The sequence below is a fragment of the Cheilinus undulatus genome, linkage group 21 (assembly GCF_018320785.1).
Source record: "Cheilinus undulatus linkage group 21, ASM1832078v1, whole genome shotgun sequence".
NCBI classification, from domain to species: domain Eukaryota; kingdom Metazoa; phylum Chordata; class Actinopteri; order Labriformes; family Labridae; genus Cheilinus; species Cheilinus undulatus.
This window is the reverse complement of record NC_054885.1, coordinates 29,067,942-29,094,218: the sequence shown is the minus strand read 5'-3', so window position 1 is coordinate 29,094,218 and position 26,277 is coordinate 29,067,942. Positions and strand designations below refer to the sequence as shown.

At 40.2% G+C, this 26,277-nt stretch overlaps 1 protein-coding gene across 6 annotated transcripts in view; it reads right to left on the bottom strand.

The window, feature by feature from the left end:
• arhgap44a (Rho GTPase activating protein 44a) overlaps positions 1–25,822 on the bottom strand; it is a 64,634-nt gene extending 38,812 nt beyond the window's left edge. For all 6 annotated transcript variants that reach the window (XR_005991365.1, XM_041777638.1, XM_041777640.1 and 3 more), the window contains exon 1: positions 25,520–25,822. Coding sequence is in view for 5 of the 6 variants with exons in the window: in XM_041777638.1 (XP_041633572.1) it covers positions 25,520–25,572 (53 nt within the window). In the remaining variant the exon portion in view is untranslated. The remainder of the gene's footprint in view (positions 1–25,519) is intronic.
• Positions 25,823–26,277: the final 455 nt, after the last annotated feature.

The following is a 26,277-nucleotide window of genomic DNA, read 5'->3' as shown; positions in this document are numbered from 1 at the left end:
CACTGATAATTGAAGAGGTGTTTCAGAGTGGTAAACACGGCCCTGTTCCAGCCTTTTTGGAATGTGCTGCTGGCACGTAATTTGAAATGGGCATGCAATTTTCCAACACATTTCTCAGCTCTGAGATTTAATATGTCTTATTCATGCCAGTTTTTAATAAAATATGTTGTTTTGATGTTCTGAAAATCATTACATTTAATTCTACATTTACATTTTACACACAGCACTAACTTTTTTGGAAGTGGGATTCCACATATCTCCCAGCTTTCTCCTTAAAAGAGCGCTCAACTGACAAGGGAGGTACTGTCCAGGCAGACAGTCTGGCCCTCTAAACTCCAAAGTCAAAACCAGACCTGCAGACCCCCAGCAACCACCCACTGCTGCACATACTCCCTCAGCACTTCCCCTTCCTGTCTGTACAATCTCTTCCTGCTATTGTGCCCAAATCATGCCAACCCCAATTAGGAATAATAGCTCTCTTTGTATCATTTTTTAAAGATTACATCTAAATTTGTCTCACTGTTGACCGAGAGAATGGAAAAGACCTTGCTTTGTGCTCTATTATTTATCAGCCAGACAGAAATACTCCAGCAGCACATAGCTCAAAAGCTTTTTTTATGTATGATGTCACGCCACCAAGTCGGTCAAATACAGAGCAAGATGTGACTCTCTGCTGACGCCCATTATCATTAAAATTTTTTTTTAAAAATGGCCAAAAATGAGCAGACCTTACTACATCTGTTGTTGACATGTAGCTATATGGTTCATACATTGTTGGTAGCAATGGAGATCTGACGATGCCACTTATTAGCATCACTGGACTCAGTGCCAAGATGTGTGCATGAAGCCATGGGAACTGGGTCAAAGCATGTACCAATGGATCTAATCACAGCCAGTCTCTTGGAAAACTGCTTTGCTCACTGAAGTAGGAGGAAAAATACAGGAAGTGTGTGAGTGCATGCTCGCCTTGGAGAGACAGAATGACAGCGGGGTGGGAGATTTCTGGCATGATTTGAGAGGATAAGTGCGATCGCAGATTGCTGATTACATGACAAAGGGGGATAAAAATAACCCAAGCAGGGCACAGAAGTTTGGCTCAGTTTTACCCCCCAACTGCCTCTAAAATTCTCTCCATGTTTTGTAGAAGACCTGGGGGGCGAGACTGACATATGTACTTCACACTGATTTAACCCTGGAGGTGTGCAATTCATCTGTGAACTTGCCACAATCTATCTAGCCTCACACTGACTGGCCCAGGCACCCTTTGGGAGACGATGGCTGTTGATGGGCCCTTATACAGTGGGCGGACAATAGCACAGATGGGGCAGGAGCTCCTACAGTGACAGAAATGTGAAGATGCTAGCCTGTTGGTGAGGTTTTTTAGAAATTCATGAATTACATCGTCTCTGCTGCACAGTAGTCTGTGTCAGGAGTTTTCTGACAAGCTGAGCCATCATAATTGTTCAACAATATGCCAAATGCATATGTTGCAGTATAGGAAAACACAACAAAAGTGTGTCTACAAAGCAACCTTCAGGGATAAGAAGTAAGCCAAAACCTCAAATGCCCATTTGAGGCTGGAACCAATTGAATCTCCCTGAACTACTTCACAGGGATTTCTAGCTAATTTCCCCATTTATGACAACCATACAAAGGGGTTTATATGTCTTATGCATTTAACGGGTTTTAAGGCTTAAACTCATGCATAAATTCATATAATGCTGCTTAATGTGACTACAAGTGTTGGCTGCTGTCAGCTAGCTATTACCTACAGTTTTAAACAATTGAAGTCGACATTTTAGCAAGTTTTCCGGGTGTTGGTGCTATTTTGAAAATTTATCTTGCAACTATTTGACAACTAATAAATTTAAGGACACGTAGAAATAATAATTCAGTCAGGAAGACTCTGCAAAATAGGTTTACAGTTTTACTTGATGAGAAGGCTCTGCTCAAAAGATGCTCCCCGGGTTAGTAAAGCAGCAGGCTTTGACTTTCCAGGGAGGATATGGCTAGAAACCCCCACATGGATAGAGACATTTATGACAATGTGTATTGAATACAAAAAATGTTTTCAAGAAAATAATCCATAGCACGAATCTGAATACATGCAACAAGCTTTATGCTATAAAGGAGGAGGCTGGGGTGGAGGAGGTTAAGCTTTGCCAGCAGCAGCAGTGTGGTGATTAGTGAGAAGTACATCTTATTAAATACACTGCTGTGTTGAGTGAAAGAGCTGTGATTGGCTGTGGGAGCTCAGAAACAATAACTGGAATCAGCTGGCCATCAGCTGATCACAGCTGGGTGAATGACTACCATGTCCTGCATGAACTAACGCTGAGCTTAATCAAAAAGAATGCTGAGTCACAACGTAGTGAAATTATTTAAGTGATCAATTTTGGATTATAAAACTGGTCAAATATTGTGCCAAAGCTGTGACACAGGTGCACAACATCAGCTGGGATTGTAGCACCTGCTCTCCCAGCTGTATTGTACCAGACGTAACCCAGCACAGAGAATGGATGAGCACTGCAGTGGCACTGCAGGCTAGCTAGCATAACCACTTAACATAGGGCTGGTATTGCTAGCACTGTGAGAGTTAGCTGCACTTATAGTGATTTGACCTAGTTAAGCCACAGAGGTAATCATGTCACAGAGCACTTTGTAAAATAGTTGACAATGTGGTCATTAAAAAATGTGATAAACCCAATTATCAGCAATTAAATAGCCACAATGTACCTTGTCAATTCTACTATGCTCAGTTTTTACTATTTACTCAGAGTTTTCCTACCTTTAAGCTAGCTGATATTCCTGGATTGAAATTTCAATGTGATAGACTGATAAAAGAGAACATCCCTTGCAACAAGTCAAAAAGAGAAGTCTGTGCAACTGTGGCTCAGTCATAGAGTCAGTGGAGGATTCAATCCTCAGCTGCTGCAGTCACATGATGATGTGCCCTTAGGCAAGACAATTAGCCCCAATTTGCTTTCTTTGCTGCATATGAATGAAAACGAATGCTATTAGTTACAATGATGGACGATTCACATTGCAGCCTCTGCATCAATGAATATGTGTGAATGGGCACCTGGGATCTGCAGTGTAAAAAAGTGTTTGAACAGTCAGATGACTAGAAAAGAGTATTCAAGGGCTGGCTTCTTAGCTTAGCTAGTAACCAACTATGAATGTCCCTTGATCACTTACTTTATTTTCAAAAGGTTTATTTTCAGGCATTTTTGGGCCCTCATTTGATAGAGGAGGATAGTGGATAGAGTCAGAAACAGGGAAGAGAGCAGGGGAGAGACATGCGGTTAAGGGCCTCAGGCCAGATTCTAACCCGTGCCGTCAGCGTACATGTGGCGCGCCTTTACCACTCGGCCACCTGCGCCCCAATCACTTACTATTTTAATTTAGTATCATGCAAATTTAAATTCAGATCAGTTAACTGATCTAAAGTTATGAAAGCAATCAGAATGAGGACAAAAATAAGTGCAGTTTATTCAGCATTACTAAACTGAGCTCACAGCATAAACTATGCCAAATTTGTTTAAGTGTGCACTGGTAGTGTTTGGTCTTCCTTCCTTCTTTATTTTTTCTTTTTTAAGATATATATATTTGGGCATTCGATGCTTTCGTTCATAGAGGAGGACAGTGGATAGAGTGTTAACAGGGATGAGAGAATGGGGGAAAGACATGCAGGAAAGAGGCCACAGGTTGGACCAGGGATGTCTGTGTACATGGGAGAGCTCCTCAAAAAAATAAGCCATCTGTGCCCCTCTTCGGTCTTTAAGTTAACACCTACATGCAAGCTTCTTGTAAGCTTTGAGAAGGGGCATTCATGTACAAAACATCATTGTAATCCAGAACAGACTTTAAGATTTCAGCCTCTAGTCTCTCTTCAGCCTTAAAGACAATTAGGAATTTGCTGAAATAAAAACAAAGTTTTAGGTAAAGCCTTTTGACCAGCTGCTGACTACTAAGAGCAAAAGACAGACTTTAACTGATTAAAATACTAATATAACTGTCACTACCCTGAGCGGTAGAAATAGAAAGCAGTTTTGGGGGCTTAGATTTAGCATTTGACAACAGCATGACTTTAGTTTTGTCTGTGTTTAAACAAGTTTTAAGCCATAACAATTTTATTCAAGCAAGTGGAAAATGGAAAATATATTTTTCCATTACAGTGTCAGAAGCATAATAATGAAAGCCAGCATTACACAAGTTTTGATCAATGTTATTTTTTATAAAAATGAACAGCAGTGGCCCCAGGGCTAATCCCTGAGGCACACCTTTAGTTAGAGTGAGTATAGTACTACCTTCTACCTACATAGACTGAGTTCTATCAGCGAAATATAGGCGTGTATTATCAAAAAAAGTAGACACCCCTTCCTTTGAACAGGGGGAGAAAAACTGGGGCAATAAAATCAGCTGCTAATTGGTAATGAGGTTGTAGCATTACTCCAGCCTGGCAGTAGCTGGAGCTAAGACTTGGTTAGTGGCGGACGCCATCTTAGACACATTTGACCAGCAGGTGGGTCTGAATTGATCAAATATTAATAATTAGTTGTATTGGTATTGTATGAGTTTTAGTAGTATTGGCAATTCTGGTGCTGACAAGGGGGACCACAGTTGGCTTATCATCCCTATGATGAGTCAAGTATGATTGATTTAGCCCTGGGTATAGACAGTACAATCCCACCAGATATCCTCCTCTTGTCTCTAACTCACTAATTCAGTCATCAGGCCTGAGGGCAACTAGGGATGGGTACCAAATTTGGTACTTTTATAGGTACTGACCGAATACTCCCAAGTACAGAGTCACGTAAAATCAAACAGTACCATGTTTTTTTACCATAGCGCATCCTTGGGACTGGGAGAGAGTGGAAGAGTAGAATTTTCCATGCCGTACACAAACACAGCAATGCATGCATTAGAGTTATGACTTCAGCAGCAGCTTACTGAATGGCTGATAGGAAATGGGAAACACCATGCAGATTCCGCTGCAATATTTGTGGCGTGAAGTGCAACGTTTACCACGGCAATATTTCTAATCTGAGGATTAGACTGTGAAAGGTACCCATCCCTAATGGCAACTATATAAAGGCCAAGCTCTTTTCAATGGACTTACAAACCAATCATTTATGCTTTATCACCTAGTCTTGGCTTGTAATGTCTGAGGGAATGTAGGGACCAAAAATGGAGCATAAAAGACACAGTTTGTTCAGTGCATTAGCTGTTTACAACAAGGGTATGAAAATGAAAGCCCAGACATCTGGCTTTCTCACTGACCACAGCTGATGTGGCTATTATGACCCAGACTTCAAACAGATTTGAAACTATCTTCAAAGACAGCAGACCGCCTTGTTCTTTGAGCTTGTTTGTTTTCAGACGGTGGTATTTCCTCTTAGGAGAGCAGCATCGTACATAATAGGCCTGTGAAGACACGGGGACAAAACAGCTCTGCACTTGCTGAAATACAGGGGGGGATGCAAGGTTGCTTGGCTGTAGAGAACCTAATGAAAAGCCGTGAGATTCTGGAGGTGAGCGGAGAAATTCGTCTCAGCAAATAGTGTGCAGAATGAGTCCTTGGAGGAAAGTAAACATGTGGGAGAGTCAGCAGCCATGTAGGCGGTGTGTTCATAGAGGGGAGGGGGAGTGCTTTGCCTGCTTTGTGCCAACCATCTGCCACTTCGCAGGCATCCCTTTACCTGATGATGACTTAATAGAAACATGCTCACACAGACACATGCATATTCACACATCTAAATATATACACATAAATATTAAAGATTATTTTGAAACTTGTTAGCTTTCAGCCAACACATAGGACACCATTTCAAAAGCTTGTTTCTTTAATTCTGCAGTGAAAAAGGAATTAAAAATCAGTGCAACACAAACATGAGTGGCTGCAGAACCTAGAGGGGGATCAATTAGTTTAAACAATATTTGCACAAAGACGCCAGAAGTTCCCTCTCTGCATCTGGTAGCAACATGCTACAGTGCTGTGAAAAAGTATTTGCCCCCTTTCTGATTTCTTTACATAAAAAAAATGCAGTTTTTAAATGAAGTTCTCATTTATTAAGGGAAAAAAGCCATCCAGACCTACCTGCCCTATGTGAAAAAATAATTCCCCCCTTCTTAACTGATAATTTAACTGTGATTCACTGCATTTTTGGAAAGCTGAGTTCAATTTCACTAGCCACACCCAGGCCTAATTTCTGCCAAACCTGTTGAATTGAGAAATCCCTGAAACAGAACCTGTCTGATCAAGTAAAGCATGCTAAAAGATCTAAAAAAGCAGCGCGTTGTGTCACAATCTCAAGAAATTCAAGAACAGATGAGAAACAAAGTCACTGCTGTCTGTTAGTCTTGAAAGGGTTACAAAGCCAAGGCTTGGGACTCTAGCAACCACATTGAGAGCCATTATCCACAAATGGAGAAAACTTGGAACAGTGGTGACTCTTCCCAGGAGTGGCTGGCCAACCAAATTTACTCAGACAACTCATCCAGGAGGTCACAAAAGAACCCAGAACTCATTCTGAAGACCTGCAGGCCTTACTTGACTCTGTTAGAGTCAGTGTTCATGTTTCAACAATAAGATAAAGACTCAACAAAAATGGCATCCATGTGAGAGTTCCTGGCCAAAACCACTGCTGACCAAAACGAACACAAAGGCTCCTCTCACATTTGCCAAACATCTTAATGATCTCCATGACTTTCTGGAAAATATTTCAAGATTTGATGAGACAAAAGTTTACATTTTTGGAGGGTATACATCCTGTTACAAAAAAAAGGATGTACTTCCTGAGGCAACTGAAGAAATTCAACCTGCCAAAGATGATGGTGCACTTCTACACCACCATCACTGAGTTCATCCTCACATCATCCATCACTGTATGGATTGCTGTAGCCACAGTGAAGAACAGGAATAGGCTGCAGCGTATCACCTGCTCTGCAGAGAGGGTGATTGGCTGCAATCTACCATCTCTCCAAGACCTGTATGTCTCCAGGACTCTGAGGTGTGCAGGTTCAAATTACAGTTGAACCCTCTCACCCCGGACATGGACCTCCTGCCACACATTTTGGAGTGGCCTTGTCATAATCTGGACTTAAATCCAACTGAGATGCTGTGGCATGACCTTAAAAAGGCTGCGCATGCTCTAAAACCCTCCAATGTGGCTGGATTAGAACAATTCTGCAAAGAAGAGTGGGTATTGGCACAACCAGTTCTACAGATTAGGGGGCAATTACTTTTTCACATAGGGCCAGGTTTGGATGCTTTTTCCCTTTATAAATGAAATCATCATTTTGTCTTTACTCTGGTTATTTCTGTCTGCTGTTAAAAGTTGTTTGATGATGTGATCAGAATCATCAGGAAGGGGGCAAATACTTTTGCTATTAGCACTGTAACTGCTAATAAAAGGGAAGGTCTGAGTCTGTTAAGCACATCTGGGCTTGTGTATTCACAGCTGGCCAGAGAGAAATGAAATTTTAATGTGCATATTTTCCCAGGGAACTTATACATTCCAAGTCAGTGTAGATTCATAAAACTGGGAGTAAAATATGTGTACCAAATAACTGGCTGACTGTTTCAGGCACACATTCTGAACAAATAGGTCTTATGTAATAAATATTTCTATCTTAAGATATGTTAAACCAGCATGCTCAGCCCCCCAGCTCTGTACATGGTTAATGAAAGCATGCATAATACATGTAGATGGGATCAAAATAGGTTTAATAGAACATCCATACACTGAACATATTGGCTAGTCAGCTGTTGGCTGAGTTTACAGGTCCACCTGCTGAACAGAATGAAAGGAATAATGATTCACTTTGGTTTATGCTAGCATGGCTACCAAAAGTGCTTGTACATGCTAGGTTCTGTGCTGCCAGGGGAGGGTAGTGGAGCAGAATGGTGGCCCTGGGCCTCAGCAGGGCACCACACAGCCCGGAGCGCTGGCATGAGATCTAGTCAGCCACACATACACTCTGTCATAGTCACACAAACACACACAAATACACAGCAGCGTTCATGCTAGAGATGCTCTCTGAATATTTCTGCGATTAATGATTTTTTTTTCCCCCAGACCTTCGCCGTGCAGACGCATCTAGGGGCCCACTCAGTTTCCTCCCAAATGACAAGGCGGAGGGCTGATGGGATGCAAGGTTACTAAAACAGAGAAACCCACTTACTGTAGTTGTCCAGCAAACTAGGTCACAGTTCTGTTAAGTATGCAAGAATAACTGTGAGGGGAGTGTATGCACACATGCACACAGGCGGGCACGCTCACACAAATAACACACATGTCCAGGGAGGGAGCGAAAGAGCGAGTGAGCGAAAGAGAGAGAGAGAGAGAGAGAGAGAGGGAGAGCCTGCAGCGTTCAGAAATGTTTCACTTGAAACACAAGCAGTGAGTTATCTCTAATAACTTTATTCATGGTGAATAATCTCCACAAGGAGCAGTCTGCTCTGTGACTTAACTGTGTTTTTACACCACAGAACACTAAATCCTGTTCTGAATGGTGTCACATGTCAAGTAAAGGACATCAAATACAAGCTGAAGTCAAATTTAACAACAAAGATGAGTGGTGTTTATGGCCGAGGCCTCAAAGGGAAGAGGGAAGCTCCAAGACCTGCTTTAATAACTTCCAGAACATTTTTCTCCTCGGTTTTCTGCAAATGAATCAATGGATGTGTTAGCAAAAAAGACAAGAGATTATGAGGAAACAGCTAGTACCAAGTGAGCCTTTTTAGGGGACAGATGCAAATGTTACACTAAAAGAGCGTGGGATTTATTTTTTGTTATTATTTAAGAGTATTATTTAGCAGGCAAAATAAGACCAGAGGAAATGTCAGAGTTGTATTAGTAGATTGATCCTTCCTGTTTTGTCCGATTGGCATTCCTGAATGGAAGGAAGTAGGCATGTTGAAAGGGAGTCGCCTGCTGCCGTAGTTATTTCTAACAACAATGCCACTCTCCTTCAGCTACTCTCATTTGCAGTCATTATTACTCAGAATGATGCTGTTGAAAGCTGAATGCTCAGCCAAGGTCTTAGAAACAGGCTGTGAAGCTTTAACAACTGAAGCACAAAATTTCAACGACTGCATTTATACTGTAAAAATGTTCTTTTTTTATTATGAGAACAAATGCTACTGCACCTAAAAGAGCATAATGCCACTCTAGGTCCTTTTGCATGGCTGAAAAGTATAACCCTTTATCATCCTGTTACACTTAAAGGTAATCTTGCCCAGGCTGCACGCTACTCTCTTTACATCTACATACAGTCACCAGCAAAGGCTGGTTTTAGTGGTAAGGACCAGAGTACAGTCAAAGTAAATAGATCATACAGACTGCACTCACTCTAGAGTAACACTTTTCCAAGCAGTGTTTCACCAAAGACAGTAATGAAACATTTTGCTATGATGTACTTTTTTTCTGCACGAGTAAAAATAAAACTCATCAGACTGGTATGAAAGATTGGAGCGCTTGGCATTGTTTTATTATAAACCTAAAAATCCCATCCTAAAATAACAGACTCAGTGCGTAAAGACCTTAGCAATGTCCAAATCTTTACTTTTGACATCATAAGTATGACCCATCATGGCATTCTTAAAACTAATTTCAAGTGTTCATTGATTTTTTTGTGGAAATGGGATTTCAAAGACTTGAAATGTCATTGAAAATAATTCTAACAATTTTAAAACCTGATTTTTGTGCCAGAAGCAATGCCAGGACCCAACACTGTGCTGGCTGAGGCCATTTATGCTCGAATGATGATACTGCAGAATAACTGTTATAATTGTTCTCATTATCGTTACATAAATGGTAGCTGTAAAGACATTAACATTTAATTGGAAATGTGATGTTTGGTAAAATACATGATTAATGACAAGGTTGTAGAGAATAGCATGCTAATTTTGACTTTTATACTAGAAACGTTAAAATAAACTATCTGCATTAAATGTTTGTGAAATTTTCTGAACTGTGAAACTCCACAGCTGAACATAAGTCCCACTTCCACTCTGCCAAAAGCTGCACAGAGCTCTGTCTAAAGTGCACATATACATTGGAAATATCGTGGTATCAAAACTCTGCCAGCATATTAGTTCAATTTATACTTTATGCAGGAGTTCGACTGTGCTTTTTGTATCAAATAACAAAACACGAACAATGAAATACTGGATGTAAAAAAAACGTTTCAAAACAGGTCTAAATATTGTTTATTTTTTCAAGAATGGCATTAAAGTTCAAATATCTCATATTTCTAGTTGTGGCATGATTTTACTAAAAACACACTTTGAAAGTTCTTGTCAAAAACGAAGGTTATTGTATCTTTGTCAGCTTCAAAAGTATCAGATATCTAGGCATATGATACTGCTTTAGTTAATAAAATCCTCTTTTGACTCTCATTCCTGGAGTCTCACTGCTTGGATTGCATCTGATTCATGTGGTGTATTTCAGTCAGGCCCTGAGGTCACTTCCTGTTGTGAATGAGCTCGTGAGCAACAGACTAGGTCAAGACGGACACCAGTGGCAGATCATGGTCCCACTTTAATAATCACGTGCAACAATTAGTAAATCTAAATGCAGCTGTGCATTGTGATCATCCTTAAAGCTGTTTGTCATATCATTTCCTACATGTGAGCATGCTGATCTGCAGAGATCCATCAGGATAGGGGCTCTTTAAGAGGTTAGTCTTTTGAGGGAATCAGCGACATAGAAAGAGAGAGGCTGCGCTTCTGTCAGATATTACATCATCTCTCTTTTGATGGCCAAAATGGCCCCTCCACAAAGGCTCTTTATCACCAACTCTACCCCGCAGAATGACGTCTCTGAAAGGCACCGATGGGGTTATGAGAGGGTCATCTGATTCTAGTACTAAATCACAACTTTTACAAATAAAGACGTCAAACAGAACTTATGACTCATTTCTAAATGCTGATGACTATTGCTTAAAAACTGCTTCAACTCTTACTATGAAAGGTCCTTGGATTGTCAAAAAACATGCTGAAAAGTGTGCTTTCATGCCAAGAAAGTGCACAAAAGAAGACCTAGAGAAGCAGTGATTCACCTGCCCTGTGAAGGCCACTCACTCCGACATCTCCACAGCTTTGTCAAGCCAGCAAATAACGGCAGTAAAGAGGTGGAGGAGGAGAGAGAGGATAGCTGCATTGGCATTCAACAGCGTCGCCTGCTAGATCTCATGTTACCTGTCAGCAACCATATGCTCTTTTATTGTCCTGCACACGTTCCTGCCAAGAGGTGCACATGTGCTAACACCACTTTGAATGTAAAAGCAGGCAAAGCAGATACATATGTTCAGAGGAACATTAATGATTCATGAGTAATCTTTTGTTTTCTGTCCTTGTGACAGCGCTGGCATAAAGTGCATTTAGCATGCAAACTTGTCACTTCTGTGGGAAAAAAAGGCACAGGCAGGGGTTGTTATGATACCAGAATGATAAATTTACCTGTTTACTAAAAAATGCTAGTAAACTCCATTTTGGTACACCTTAAATGCACAAAGAGGCAGAAGGGCGGGTGAGGTTTTCCTTCCATGATTCACCAAGGGTTGGTCAGAGGTAGTGACAGAGGCAAAATGAGGGTAACAAGTAGGCAACATGTATATTGTTAATTTTGCAGCATTATGCAAACAGAAGCGTCTCTATACAGTGGTGGACATGTGACGGTTTCAAACCACAGGAGTCCTTTACACTCTATTTGATCCAACAGTGCAAAAATTATGGATGCTACAAGTTGCGAGGGAGAATCAGTTTATGGGTAGACCCAAGTGATTGAAGTTTTTGAGATTGTGGAGGCTCCAGCAGCTATTAAATCTGACATGTGGAAGCTTTTGGTTTCTGGGTGTCAAGAAATAAGGATCCACTTGGCAAATCATCGCCCTGATAAGATTCACGAAGACGGGAGGAGCAAAATCTGCCCAGGCCCCAAGACAGATCACAAAGTGTATCAGTGAGTATATCACCAAAGACCGACAGATATTTTCAGTGGTGGGAAACAAAGGTTTAGGCAGGTAAACACACTGGAGTCAAAGTTTCAGTATATAGCCTAATGCACACCTACAGTCTTCATTCATTGTTGTTGTTCTTTTTTTTTTTAATACTGCAATAAATGCCATACCATGGCCTTGTTACCTAGGTATCATTAGCTGTGTTTCCATTACAGTTTTTTGCAAAATAAAAGAATTTTTTTCCATTTCGACTAAGTACAATTGCGCTTTGAATGTGTTTCCATTGAAGGGTGTTTTGGGCATGAGCCTCATTAATGCTTGTAAAATCTCATCTAATGAGACCCCGCTGCAAGAAAGCTGGACGCTCAAAACCTGTTGGTACGGTTATGATTACATCTACAGCGGTTGCCTTGACAATTTTGAACAAAAGACGAAGGTAACGGATGATAGTTCAAAGGCAAAGTCCGTTTGTATGGCAAAAGCCATGTGTAAGGGTGTAAGTATGATAAGAAAAGTCTCAGTCTCCTCTTCTGTCCACACATACCGCGCCATGTTTTCTCAGAGTGAACTGGTCATGTGACACTTTATGTTACGTCCTGTGGCGTGTAAATGCTGAAAAAGTGTTTCCATTCCACTTTTGTGATATATTTCTCTATCGAAATGTCTGAAAAACCTCTCAATGAGAGAGTAAAATCTTTTTAGAGATATTTGAGAGGATTTTTTATTTTTTTTTGAAAATTCAGGTGCTTCCATTAACAGTTTTTATTGGCTACTTAGATTTTGCACATTTTTAAGGGTAATGGAAAAGCAGCTATTGTAACGCTAGATTTTGATACTGTTACATCCCTTGTGGAGATCCTGCTGTTGAACTTCCACAACACCAGAAAGCATTGTGATTCCACAGACTGGGACACCAGTAACACCATTATGGATTTAATGTGCAAGTTCAAAGTTGCAACCATAGAATTTTATTATGCTCTGTTACGGCATAACAATCTGTACAGATGGAGATTGTAAATTATTAGTGATATTCATACCTTATCTAACATCTCAATATTTCTAGTCCTTATTGATTTTGCTATCAGTGTTTGTCTATTATCATAGAAAAGTTGTACAGCTGGCTGTAGATAAATAAGCTCTATTTTAACAGAAGTGGTAATTCTATTTTAGATTGTGAAATAAAATTGCCTCCAAACAAGAGTCTTTCTTTTTTTTTTTTTTTTTACAAAAACCTTAAGTCTGGCACAGACTGAAAGTTTTTTTATAATCTTATCCAATTTTTAAAAAGTGAGACATACTTGTTAGTTTTGTTCTTTTAGTGTAATGAGCAGTGAAATGGCCGACATCCTACACGCACCAGTGTAAATTTTGGCAGCGGTCTTTAATTTAGTCTAATCTCACATTGAAGTGTTTGTTAGTCTAAGTCGTATTTTGTTCATCTTTAACCCTTTATAGTAGTTGACAAATAATTAAAAACATTTCAGTCCAGTTTCAGTCAATAAAAAGTTCTGACATTTTTAGCCAAAACAATTACATTCTTTAAATTAATAAGAATAATTGTAAAATTAATATAAATGTGTAAAACACTCATTAAAGCACTTCCAATACTTTGATTTATCATTCAAATATACTGATAGTATACTTACATACATTATATGCACAGTGGAGAAATACCACAGATTTTGAATGTCTGATGTTCATCCTCTCTAAAAAAAACAAATATTTTAACTTCCTACTCACATATGGTAGAAGCAAAGAAACAAACAAAAATCATCAGAAATATCAAAGTCAACAGCAAATCAACTTCAGAAAAGCAATGTCGGTTCTTGTTTACATACTAACTGGGCAAACTCAAAGTTCTCCCATGATCCCTTGTGTCCAGCTGCTCATGCCTCATTCAGTGGGCGAGGGCGTGCGCCGCTGGTTGGAGAAATCCTCTGCAGACATGCAACGCTATAGACACGGAGTATCACAACTCCAAATCTCATGCAGTCAAACACAACTCTGTGGTAAACAAGTGTATAGACTAGCTGTTAGCTAGTCCTAGCTGGAACTGGGCTAGATCTCCACCCCTATTTGTGAATGGCTCCAGACAGCAGCACCACTGCTCTATTTCTAAGAGATGGCCTTCAGTCCCGTTATAACTTCCTATAAGTCCCCCTCGTATAAACTCTTTCTATGGGTCTTTTGTCACTCCAAGGCCAGCATATGAACTCAATGCCTTCACTTCTTGCTTTACAATGTTGTATGGAAGAAAAGAGGAAGAAACTGAGGGAGACAGAAAGCATCTACCACTCATCTCCCAGCCCACAAATTGCTGCCATTTTCTGGTAATTGCATCGTGACGTGGTGATCTAAAACCTGCCCTAAAGGCATGAATGGGGAGAATTCTATTACCACACTGGTGATCATCAGACAGGTGAATGATGCAAGTGTGAAGACGTATGGCGGTGGAGGAGGTGATCTTTCAAAAGTGTAGGGCTGGAGAAAGTGGTGCCTTTTCAGGCTGGCTGTTTTTCATGTCTTGTGCTCATTTATCTCATGTAGGGCTGTCATGATACCAGAATTCTAAACTTCACTACGACTGTAGCGTAACTCAAACGACATCAAAACTGGTTTTATATCAAGCCAAAAAAAATGTACAGGTCATGGGCATCCACATTTGGCCATGCTCTTCTAAGATGTGCTCTCCAAAGCCGAATTGGCTTGATGTTTTGATTCTGAGGCCGCCCCTCAAGAGGCATTTCTGTCTGCAGGCACAGAAAAAAATGGAAGTTAAGGGTGTAGTCAAAAAGTCATCTGAAGGGGAGCCTGGGCCTGAGTTCGAATCCAGCCTGAGGCCCTTTACCGCACGTCTCACCCCCACTCTTGACCCTGCTTCTGACTCTATCCACTGTCCTCCTCTATCTAATAAAGGCACAAAAATGCCCAAAATAAGTCTTAAAAAAAAAAATAAAATAGTCATCTGAAAACTCTGCCAGTGGAGTGCTGCTGGTAAAGGAGGGAGCTTTCCTTGCAGTTAATGTAGTGCTTATGTACTCTCTCATGTGTTTGATGAATGAGGCGTAGACTTGCACTTTTGGCTCTAGCACATCTTTTTTCTGTTAGCAAAATAAGCAAATTTAGTCTATTACAGCCATTTTTTGTAGGAATAAGTTCCAAAATACCATAATAAATGTACTGACTGCATCAGAAAGTCAAGTCTCTTACAGGCAATCTTGTAATCAATCAATCTTATAGTCAGTTTATAGTCAATGCTATCTCCAGACACTAAAGACAGACTTTTTTTTTCTCTGTATAAAAATCGAACATTAAGCATTTAGCACTAAGCCACATTTAGCAAAGTAAAAGCCTTTGTTCACCAAGGACGATGAGAATGAACAGCATGAAAATTTGAATAATCGCTTAATTTTGACGTGCCTTTCTATGCCTATCAGGAGTGACAGGATATACCAGATAGATTCTGCACATTCTAAACAAATTTGTGAAATTCTGCAGTGTTAGTCACACTAATCTTGAGAAGGGTCTGGCTGCAGGCCGAGCATCTCTACAGCCTCTGTTGCATACTGTTCATCTGAGACACTTTATATCACAGAAAAGCCATTTTAATTTTTTTTTTATTCAACTGTATTCATTAACAAACTCCAGCAGTTACATTCATGAAATATCCATCCAATTTTGCACAGGGAAGTTACGTTGCTGGTATCAAAAGTTGTATTTTCCCGCTGCATGCTAGAGGAAATAAAATGATAATAATTTGCACAAAGTCCTACATCTGGTGTGCAAAGGCTATGGAGAAGAAAATGAAAAGGAATAACTTATTTAAAAAGACAAAAACCTTCACTAAACTACTAAAAAGCAAATCAAAATTGACACAGAAATGCTTGACACTTTCTCCAGAGATTTCTACAGAAATAAGAAATGTATAGTGATGGGGATTACAACTCTTTTTCAGTGATTCAGATCATTTGGCTCGCCTCGGCATAGAGAGTCGGCTCTTTCAGCTCCCAAACGGCTCTGCATTGGGTACCAGTTTGGCTTAAATTGACCTAACTTTACAATTTTTTTTCCCTACCCAAATGTACTGTTTCCCCAAAACACCTTGTGGGCCAGCTAAAATCATGTTGCTCATTGGCTGGGCTATGACTCACCTGAAATAAAACATTACACCATCAAACACAAGCCCTTAATGCATGGTGTGCCTGTGGTAGAGGATAAAAGACAATACCTACCAACCAATCAAATAACTCAAAGACACACAATCTATATAAAAAATAAAACTGGTAATAGTTATAATGATATGAAATGGCACAAGATGGCTCTTATCGTTCACATAAAAGAGCAGGCTCTTTGAACCGGCTCGTTCACGCACGACCCATCACCAGACATACAGAAAACCCTTTAGTTGAGAAAAAATGAATGGGGCTTTCTTCTTAACACCTCACCACAGGGACAGCTCAGTGCAGACTGACTATAGGATATGCGGTTCAACAATTAAGCCTGCAACAGCTTCAGCAGAGACGGAAATAATGTTACATAAAATAGCAAATAATAAAGTAAAGGCAAAATAAATGATTACAAGTGATAAGTGGGGTGTTAAGAAATTTGGAGGCCCCAGGCAAAGTGCTGTGAAGCCCTTCTTCCTTTTTGCTCAATCTAGTGAAGAAAAAGATTTAAAGAATAAAAGTAACAGGGAATATCTGAATGTGTGCAAACAGCCCTTGCTCACTTCTTCTTAAACAATGTCTCCTTGTCTCAGTAGTTTAACATGTTTCAAGACCAGGTGTAATTTATAGGAATAAACAATCCTAAAGGTATGATAGTACCTCAGTAGGGGGTTCCTCCCAGTGTATTTTTTGGACTATCAAACTCTATTTTTATGTCATTTTATATTTTATGTGCACCTTATTTAAATTTTTAATATTCATCTTGATAATTGAAATAACCTCTGTGTGTATGGGGTATGTCTGAAGCAGATTCCTCTGTGTATGCGTTGATGCCTCTTGGTGCAGGAGGCCCTGGGAAATCACCTATCTTTGCCTTTGCCAATGCAAGGGATAGCAAGTGGAATCTTCAACACCCCTATCAACCCCAGGAAGAGTAAAACATTGTTCATTTGCATGTAGTATCGATATTATTCTGATACACAGCTGGTTAAAAATCTGCACGTTTTCTAATTAAATTGCATGGTCTTACAGACTTGTGTTCTGGACTTTTTGAGCAGGCTGTCCTAGACCTAGATAGGGCAGAGAGTTGGGAATAGAGAAATGGGTCATAAGAAAGGGAGGGTGGGAGCTTGTTGAAGCAAGAAAAATCTTTCTCTGGCTGGTTCAGTGTGTGAGGGCACAAAAAGTACAAAGCCATTTTAAGACATGCTTTGTAACAAACACAACGGAGGGGGTTTGCAAATCCCTGAGACCTCAGTAAAGGTGGACCTACAAAAACAAGAATAGAATAAGCATCACCAACAACACTCCACATTTAACCCAAAAGAGTGCACAATCTCAGACATAATAATTCTCGCTCTTCAGAGGGCTTTCACACCCTCCTGTCTCTCCTGCTCCATCATAACACACTTCTTTTAGCCATACAGTATGCATGGCTGCACATCCTCCAGTATGAAGTCTTGCTACTAAAAGGTGATTGGTCAAGCTTCGATCACATGACAGGAATCCCACCCAGCGAGGAGCAGCAGCAGAGGCACAGGCAGCAGCCTTGGAGAGGCAGAGGGATGCTGACACAGCACACCTGATCTCCAACCCCCCACTGAAAAAGACCTTCAGTCTCCATCACATATAAGACACATGTTAATGCTGTCAATGCAGAAAAAGATTCGTTCCCAGCTCATCCTCCCACACACTGACTCTTAATATCAAAGTCTTATAATTTCCAATACAGCAGAGTGCTTCTGTGGATTTGTTGAGCTGGTTTAAAGGAGCTGAGGAGTGGGTTAAGAGCTCCTCTAGGGGTGAAAAGGTTACAAAAGGTCAAATGCTCAAACCAGCAGAGTAACCCTCACTCCTCTCTGAAGATGGGTGAAGCTTGAGTCAGCAGAAACGTATATCTGATGCCTCAGTGGCAACGACATGAAGCGTAACTGTGATCTGTGGAATTTTCCTGAATTTGCAAAGAGTAGCGCTTACACTGCTGCTTTGTAATTTATCTTATACGACAAAAAAATAAAAATAAAACTGCCTGTTTAACCGAACCATCTCCATTTCAGTCAGCACAGTGTGGTTACTGGTTATGGGGTGTGTTCAGCAACCATTAAATTGTAATGCCATTCTCCTCCTCACAAAAAATGGAGCTCAAGTGATGTGTGGAGTAAAGACAGGGAGTATTAGGAGTGAGGCATGATGGGAATGTTAGGAGTAGGGTTGTCACAGTGCCAGAAATTCAACTCAGAGATAATGCTCGAAAAATTCCAACAACTTAGGCCCCTGTTTTGGTCCCATGGCTACAAAAACAAAAAGAAAACAATTTAATTCATTGACTATTTAACCTGACATGCCAGATAGACTTTTTTATGTATCCACAGCATGGGCTATATTTCACACCCATGTGGGAAGCACCCCCTAGTCACTGTTTGGGAAGGGCAGAACATTAAAAAAAAAACTTAGAGGTCGACTGGCCAACCATTCTGTCTGTCACATCAATTGCGAGCAATTCAGGCACCAACAAAATGACAAAATAGACGTGCCACCCTGGGGAGTAAACTGCATACAGGGCTAAACAGGCACCTCTTTTTCATTTTTCTATCTCACTATCAATGAAGTACATAAATCAAACTCTTTCTGAAGCAGGTAAAGCAAAATGACATCTCTTCCACCAAGACAAGCTCTCAGTGCTGTTTATTTGGTCTTCTTTTAACGAGAACATTTTGTAAGGCATAATGGGATAAAACTGTTTCTATAGCTGCATCCATGCTAATCTCTGTAATGGTTGCTGTTGTTTAAAGGATTGCAGTTCAACTAGACCACGCCTGTAGCTACTACCTAATTCTCCTCAAATGATGCTGATTGATCTGGTAATTCTCTGCCTGGAACAAGCGTTTCAGATTGATGGCGTTTCGGAGGTTTTGCTCCTAATGTTGATGAGTGACTTCTTACACTGGAAGCGTTTACGAAGCATTTATAGGAAAACTACGAGTTTGTGCAGGAAAAGTATGTGAACAAGATTATTTTGCCACCCTGAGGTTGATTTGCCATTCATTTCCACATGATACCATCATTTTATAGCTTCTGCCATGGGTAAGTAAGTCATGAAGTTAAAATGTTTACGTTTACTACAAAGGATGCATTTTCATCTCCAAAGTTAACTTTTCCTCATCAATGGTGCTATATTCATCCTGTGACGCAGTGACCTTCAGATGACCTGGTGCCTGTATCACAGGATGAGAGGTGATGTTGATATGATATTTATGATTTACAATCAAGAATCCATGCATTGCGTTGTAGTACCAGCTAAACTTTGCACATTTACGGCTGTATGGATCTATCTATTCTGCATGGATTGACGTGGTTTAGCATGTTTAAAATGAAGGTTACTCTTGACTTGACCTTTTTTGTTTAAGAATTGCGGGCAAATTCTTGCCTACCATGTAGATATATTGTGCTCTTTCTGAGCATTTATTTCCCCCACTGTAAACAGCGACAGTCTATGTGTAATTAGCACGTACACGGGGCTGTTAAACAGAGGAAAACCAGAAACACAATAACCCCTTGTTTCCACATATGTATTTTTAAAGAGGTAAGTTAGCCAGAAGTCCATTCATTCCTGTGTGAATCTCTGTGTTATCTGGCCTGCTTGTGAAACTCCTCCCGTTCATAATGTTTTCATCCAGAATGTGCCGTGAGTACATTGAAAAAAACTGAACTTTTGCGGTCAATTTTGGAGAGATCTATAGAGAACAGGTGAGGACGAGTCAAATTTATCAGCTTGATATGAAATGCAGTCAGATTAACTTTGATAAAAAATAGATCAGGACTTATCGATTGGAAAGGATGATTAGATAAAAAACTGCTGGACTGACATATAAATGAACATTTGAATAGCTAAACATGTTAGCTTAGCTTAACCTCTTAGCTTAGCTGTTCAAATGTTCATATAAACACTGCTTTTCTGGTTGGCCAACTTCTTCAACTATTTCTTGATATGCAAGATCAGTCCTGTTATATCTGTGAGTCCAGTAAACACGTATTCCAAGCTGCTTAATAGTGAAAAAACTTACAATATTATCCTCTGCCCAGTGGCTACAGGAAGCTTATCAGCTTTTTATCCATAAAATAGTGCAGTTCCTTGCATTTGACCTTTGGGGTCATTGTCTGTATATTTAGGCGTAAAGCACACTATATGGAGTACGCATACATGAGTTTTACAAATCACGGGTTTCAGGCAGCCCTCCTCTTAAACATAGCACCCAATACGATCACCTGTATTGTGCATGAGTCAGCCCAGTCTGTAGCAGCTGCAGCTTAAACTCTCCATCCAGCAGCTTTAGCTCTCTCCACCAAGTCACCTGTAGAGTTTTACTGTTTACGTGTGCAGAAGATATATCCAGCTCATATTGATAATGCACTAGATATCAAAAAATAATAATAATTAAAAAAAAAAGATTGGGCATCAGTTTCAAACCACAAATTTGAGTCTAAAGCCTGAAGTGGCGAATGCAGTTCAAGCTGCATGAGCAAAGAAAGTATGAGACAACCAGGAAACAAAGCCAGCCTATAAATAGAGATTATAGAGATAAAGTATTTGATATCACAATTTAAAAAATGAGAATAAGTACATTTTCACTATTAACCCCTTGGAGCAAGGCAAACCCACTGCTGGCATCTTCCTCTCTGCCTACTTGCTTGGTAAACTCGTGCAGCAGAGATGTGTTCTGATCTTGGCTCGTCAGACGTGTTGCTAGCTTTCAGCATCAGTAAAAAAATCTTTTTACAGACATAAAAATGTACTGCCTGTACCATACTTTGAGCAGTAAGACAACTCATCCTGTCATCATTGAGGATCAGAGTTAAAGTGCACTTCAGATTCAAAAACTTCCCAGGTAAAAGAAAGCTTGACTCATTAATTCAATATGGAGGGTCTGCAAAATGAAAGCAAAGTCCTGCGGGAAATATTTGAATGTCCAAGCTCACGTATGCCACAAACCACAGATAGCCAATTCTGATCAGAGTAAGATATGTGGCAAGTTTCTGATTAATGCTTAGTTATCTTAATCATGCAGCACTGAAAGGGATCTCTGTTCTGACATCCATGGTTGAATGTGTTTACATGAGTATGCCTCATTAATCTGCACATGTGCATGCATCACTCTGACCCCGCCCACTGACCTGTACAACAACACATCAAGGCACTGATGCAAGGACACGTGGATCAAAACAGACATGCATGTAAAGGAGTGATATACTTAATAAATACGTGACTATTTGTCCTTTATGGCTGGTGCTGTAAAGGAACATAGTCACCCCTTATGTTAAAGATACAAACATGAGAAAGAGCTGTTTGCATTGGCACAACACCACCTTCAATTTATCAGTAGAAGAGAGGGCGATGAAGAAAAAAAATGGATGTAATAACCACAAACAGCATGCTGACCTTAAGGGAGCTCATACTCCTCCAGACTTTTATTTTCTCAGCAACATAAAAACACCTTTGATGGGCCATTTTATCCAGAACACCTTACGGTTACATGATTATGTGCAATTTTCTCAAAAATGGACAAACTGCAGGGCCAAGATGTTTTAGTTTTGTGTAGAATGTTTTGCTCCTTTTCATTTCAAAAAAGCCTTACGTGGTCATCTTATTCTTTGAAATCCAACTTGCCCAGATGTCTCATGCTGCGAGAAATGGTTAAGTTCTTCTTTTCCTTCATTTATAGTATGACATGAACGATTGACACCACTCAAGGTCACCAGAGGGTCAAACCATCTACCTCTTGCCTTGAACCAAAAACCAAACCACTTTACATTCAGCATTAAAAAATATAGGCATTAGATTGATGTTAATTTCCTTTTATGCTGTAATTCAAAGGTGCAGGAGTGGCAGTCTTTGCTGTTGACAGTAGGCACCGTTAGCAGGGGAGTGATCCGGATACTGTTCAAGGGAATACTGTTGCTCATTATGGCTCTGTGGTATACGAACAGACCACCTCAGTAGGTTGCTGTTCCTGATCTTAAGACAGACAGCTGGAGAAAACAGCCAAGTGTGAGGCGAATATTATACTCACAACTGCACCGGCATGCATTACATGTGGGAGGTGCATTCAAATAAGGCTGTGCCGGCAGCCCGCCTGCCCACACATACATCCAGAATCACACCCACACTAGCGCTAATGACTCACAGAAAAATGATTGGAGATACAAAAAGGAGCCTGATAGCACAAACTTGGCCTGTAAGGTGTGTTCTTTCTAGGGCTGGGCAATAAAATGAGTTTGATTCATTTTAAAAGGTAATAGAGGGTAGGACAACTTCAGTTTTATCAATATAGTATGATAAAGAATGATATGATGTTAATTTGAGGAAAAGAATACAGTAGATGCCAGGCCCATGCCAGAAAAAAGAGTTTATAGTAAGAGCCACTAACACTATGCTTATTGACCACAAGATAATAAGTTTGAAATGTTTAGTTGAAAGGGGAACTATCATTTCATTTATATCAATTATATTAACTAAACATTTTGAGCATTATTAAAGCATTTGAAAATAATAAGTCAACATTACTAAATACTTAGCTAATCATCTATAAAATATTATTTTTAATGTAATTTATTAATTGATAATTGCACACTTTATTGACACATAAGTAAAGCGGTTGTAATCCTTACCTAACCCTAACCAATCCCCCTTTATTTATGCTTTATTAATCAATAAATAGAGCATTTGTAGCTGTGTTTCTAAATAACATATCAGTTAGTCAGTAATGCGTCATTAATGATCAGTTAAGTTTTTACTAATGCTAACCTTGCAAAGCTGTTGGATTGGCCAAATTCCATGTCTATCATCAAATGACACTGATTGGTCAGGTCTAAGAACGATCAGCAGGGATTTAGCTATAATATAACAGCTGTTTTATCAGAACTGGACCATAGTTTTCATAGAATAAAGAGCAAAGATGTTGCTATGCTCCCAACCTGCTTCGGCATGAGTTAGCGATAGTTACAGGTGGGGTTTAGTTGTGCTATAAGCAAGAAAATACAGTAGCTGCTGCTGGGGTATCAATCAGCTTTGATGTCGCTATAGGTTAGTGACAGTTTCATCAGAACTGGGCCAAATTTCTTCATTAAACAGACTGAAGATGCACACTGAACATTTTTCTTGGTGGAGATGTTTGTGCACTTCACCCGACTGGCTAGGCATGAGTTTTAACCACCCACAAGCTCCACCATTCATAAAGTATGGCAACGCCTTCCTGCTGAGTACAGGGTTACTACTGGAGCTGTGCATGCCAACTGCCTCATTTTGATTTGTCGCTCTGATTTGCCTTTAATGAAAGTGACAGAACGTTTGTCCAATCATCTTCTAAGAAGTTCTGAAGAAGTCCTGCCCTTCCCAAATGCTTTGTATGGGAGGTTTCTTAGATGAATGTGAAACATATCCCATGCAATGGATATCTGAAACAGTGGCATGTTAGATTAGACAAATGCTTATCAACACTTTGTAAATGCTTTGCTAATGCCCAGTAGTGTGCAGTTATTTTAACTGTTTCTGTTATTTATTTCAAAGTAAAAATCAAATGATATCAACACCTGTTTGATGCCACATCACTGAAAATATGAATTAAAAAAAACATTTATTATGGAGTTCTTGTCTATAATTATCAACAAGTGCATGCAAACTCCTGTACAGTGTCTAATTTGCAAAAAAAAAAAAAAAAAAAAAAGGTTTGGGAACATTTGAAGAAGTGAGGGGAAACCCCTGCACCCTGCACCCACTTGTCCAATACTAACCAATGAGTTTGTGCAGTTTACAGTCATTTCACAGGTGACTGTGTTACTGCTGCATTATGATTTGATCTTCATTTCAGTGTGCATGTTGAACAATCAAGGATCAGACATGCCTGAGCACTGCGTTTAACAAGCATCATAGTGCTTCTCATGTCCCGATAATCTTAGCAGTAGCAGACTATGACTAGTTTCCATGAGCTGCATGAATCTCTTCATCAAAATAGACATATACATGGTAGTAAGAGAGCAATATATATGTCACACAGAAGATAAACCCTTGACAATCACACAGTTTGAAGATTTCACAGTGAGACTGGATTGGCATTAATACAGAAACTCACCTCACTTGTTCAGTAAAGTGTAACATACAGTACACAGGCCTGGTATGAAAGCTGTGATGGCACAAGCCAGAGCTGGCATTCTTCTCTTTTGGTTAAAATATGAGTAAAGATGGTTTAATTTCTGTGCTTTTGATTCCATTAATCATTAAAATAATGGAGATTTGATCACTGAAAGTTTTTTCACAATCTTAATGTGCAGACATGTTGCCAATGTTGCCAATGTTGTACAATTTAGACTGTTTGCAGGGGTGATGAGGTTTTTGTTGTGCATCGCCCAGCCCTAGCCCCCTCCCTTTAGTGTATGACACTCATGCAGCCTTGTAATAATAATGGCCCTCACACCTCCACCTCCCTTAAAGAGCAGAGAACCCCTCCTTGCCTAGCTGCTTGACAAGCTGCTCACCACCCTGAAAGGAAACTGAACATGGTGGGGGGGCAGTGATAACCGCTATAGGACCTGTGCAAAAGGTCATAAAACATGTTTTTTTGTATAAGTGGGAGGGGGTTTCAGATAGATGCAGGGAAAAGGGGCGTGAAACCACTCATTAAACACTAATTTTAGATATTTTATCAGGTTTAAACTGTGTAGAGGTGTTTAGTTAAAGATGCAGTTAAATAAGATTTAAAAAGTATGCAAGATGAATTCCAGGTGCTCTACACGACCTTCAGGATGCGTGCACTTGGTAACCCACGCCTTGGAGGTGCTTCCCAGCTCACAGCTGATATTACTGCGTAATGAAAACATTGCGCCTTTTTCCTTTTTCCCTCACGTCGCAGCCCCACACCGCATCCGTCTGCATCACGTTCACCTATTGACAGGTTCTGTGACAGGAGGTACATTTAATCCCACAGTATCCCCACTTATGCTTGATTTTTATACTCCACGGGTGGTGCCTCATCTAAAAAACAGAAGGGGAGTGTCAGTGCTGTGTCTGTGACACTGCGATTGTCTATATTTAATGGATTTCCGTGGGCAGGTTGTACTGGGGCAATGCGCCTACACGCTGCCTATGCGGTAGCCTGTTCCAATGGACATTACGCGTAGGAGAACCAAAGGCGTTGTGAACATGGAGTATTCTTTTGTGCATCTGAAATAGAGCAATTGCATTCTCTGTTATCTTTCCATTGCATTTAGGCTAATAACATAAAGCTTTAATTATATTTGCATGGGCATAATCGCACCCTAATGGGGCTAATCAGGGGTTTCTCTTCCTTTCACTTAGCCCGGCGAGTTGAACGCACAGAAAAGGCTTTGCTTACCTTCCCACCGTTTGGTTGGCGAGCTGTCGCATCCGATTGAATTGCTTCTTCATCTTGTATTTTCTGCGTTAACACCTACAGGGGGGAATATTCCGCATTATTTCTCGCAATATAACGGTCCGTGCTCCACTGGGGCGCAACACAAAATCCGATCTTCCATGTTGTCCTTCCCTCATCTCAAGCTGCCGACGCCGAAAACTTACTCCACGATTACATATTTTCTAATGATATTTTTGCATCTACATTAGCCCCACTGCCTGCGCAGGGATGCTGGACCACTTCACCGCGGGCACTCACAGGCAGAGAGCGACAGCAGTGACAAGTAGCGGCTGCGCACCGATGCAGTCTGGGAAATGTAGTAAATCATGGCTCATGCTCAACACAGAATCCTATCTTGCCGGTTCTCACAGGACCGGTAGACGTGTTCAAACATAATCATTTCTGTCAGACTTAATTCCATTTATTCAGTTATATTTAAGCTGTTTAACACAATTATGGGTGACGATGGACTCCAAGTCAAGAAGACCAAATTCAACCAAGAATGAGGGAACAATAAACGTCAGAATGGCAAAGCCATACCTCATGACTAACATGACAGTATCTTTCCAAAAAGATAATACACAAACTAGCAAGACATACAAACTCATTCTATTTCACATCCAACCTTTGTTGCATTTGGCTTTGTCGTATTTTAATCTCCAACAATATGCCACAAATTGATTTTTCCACCATAAAGGCAACGCCCCCCTACAATAGTG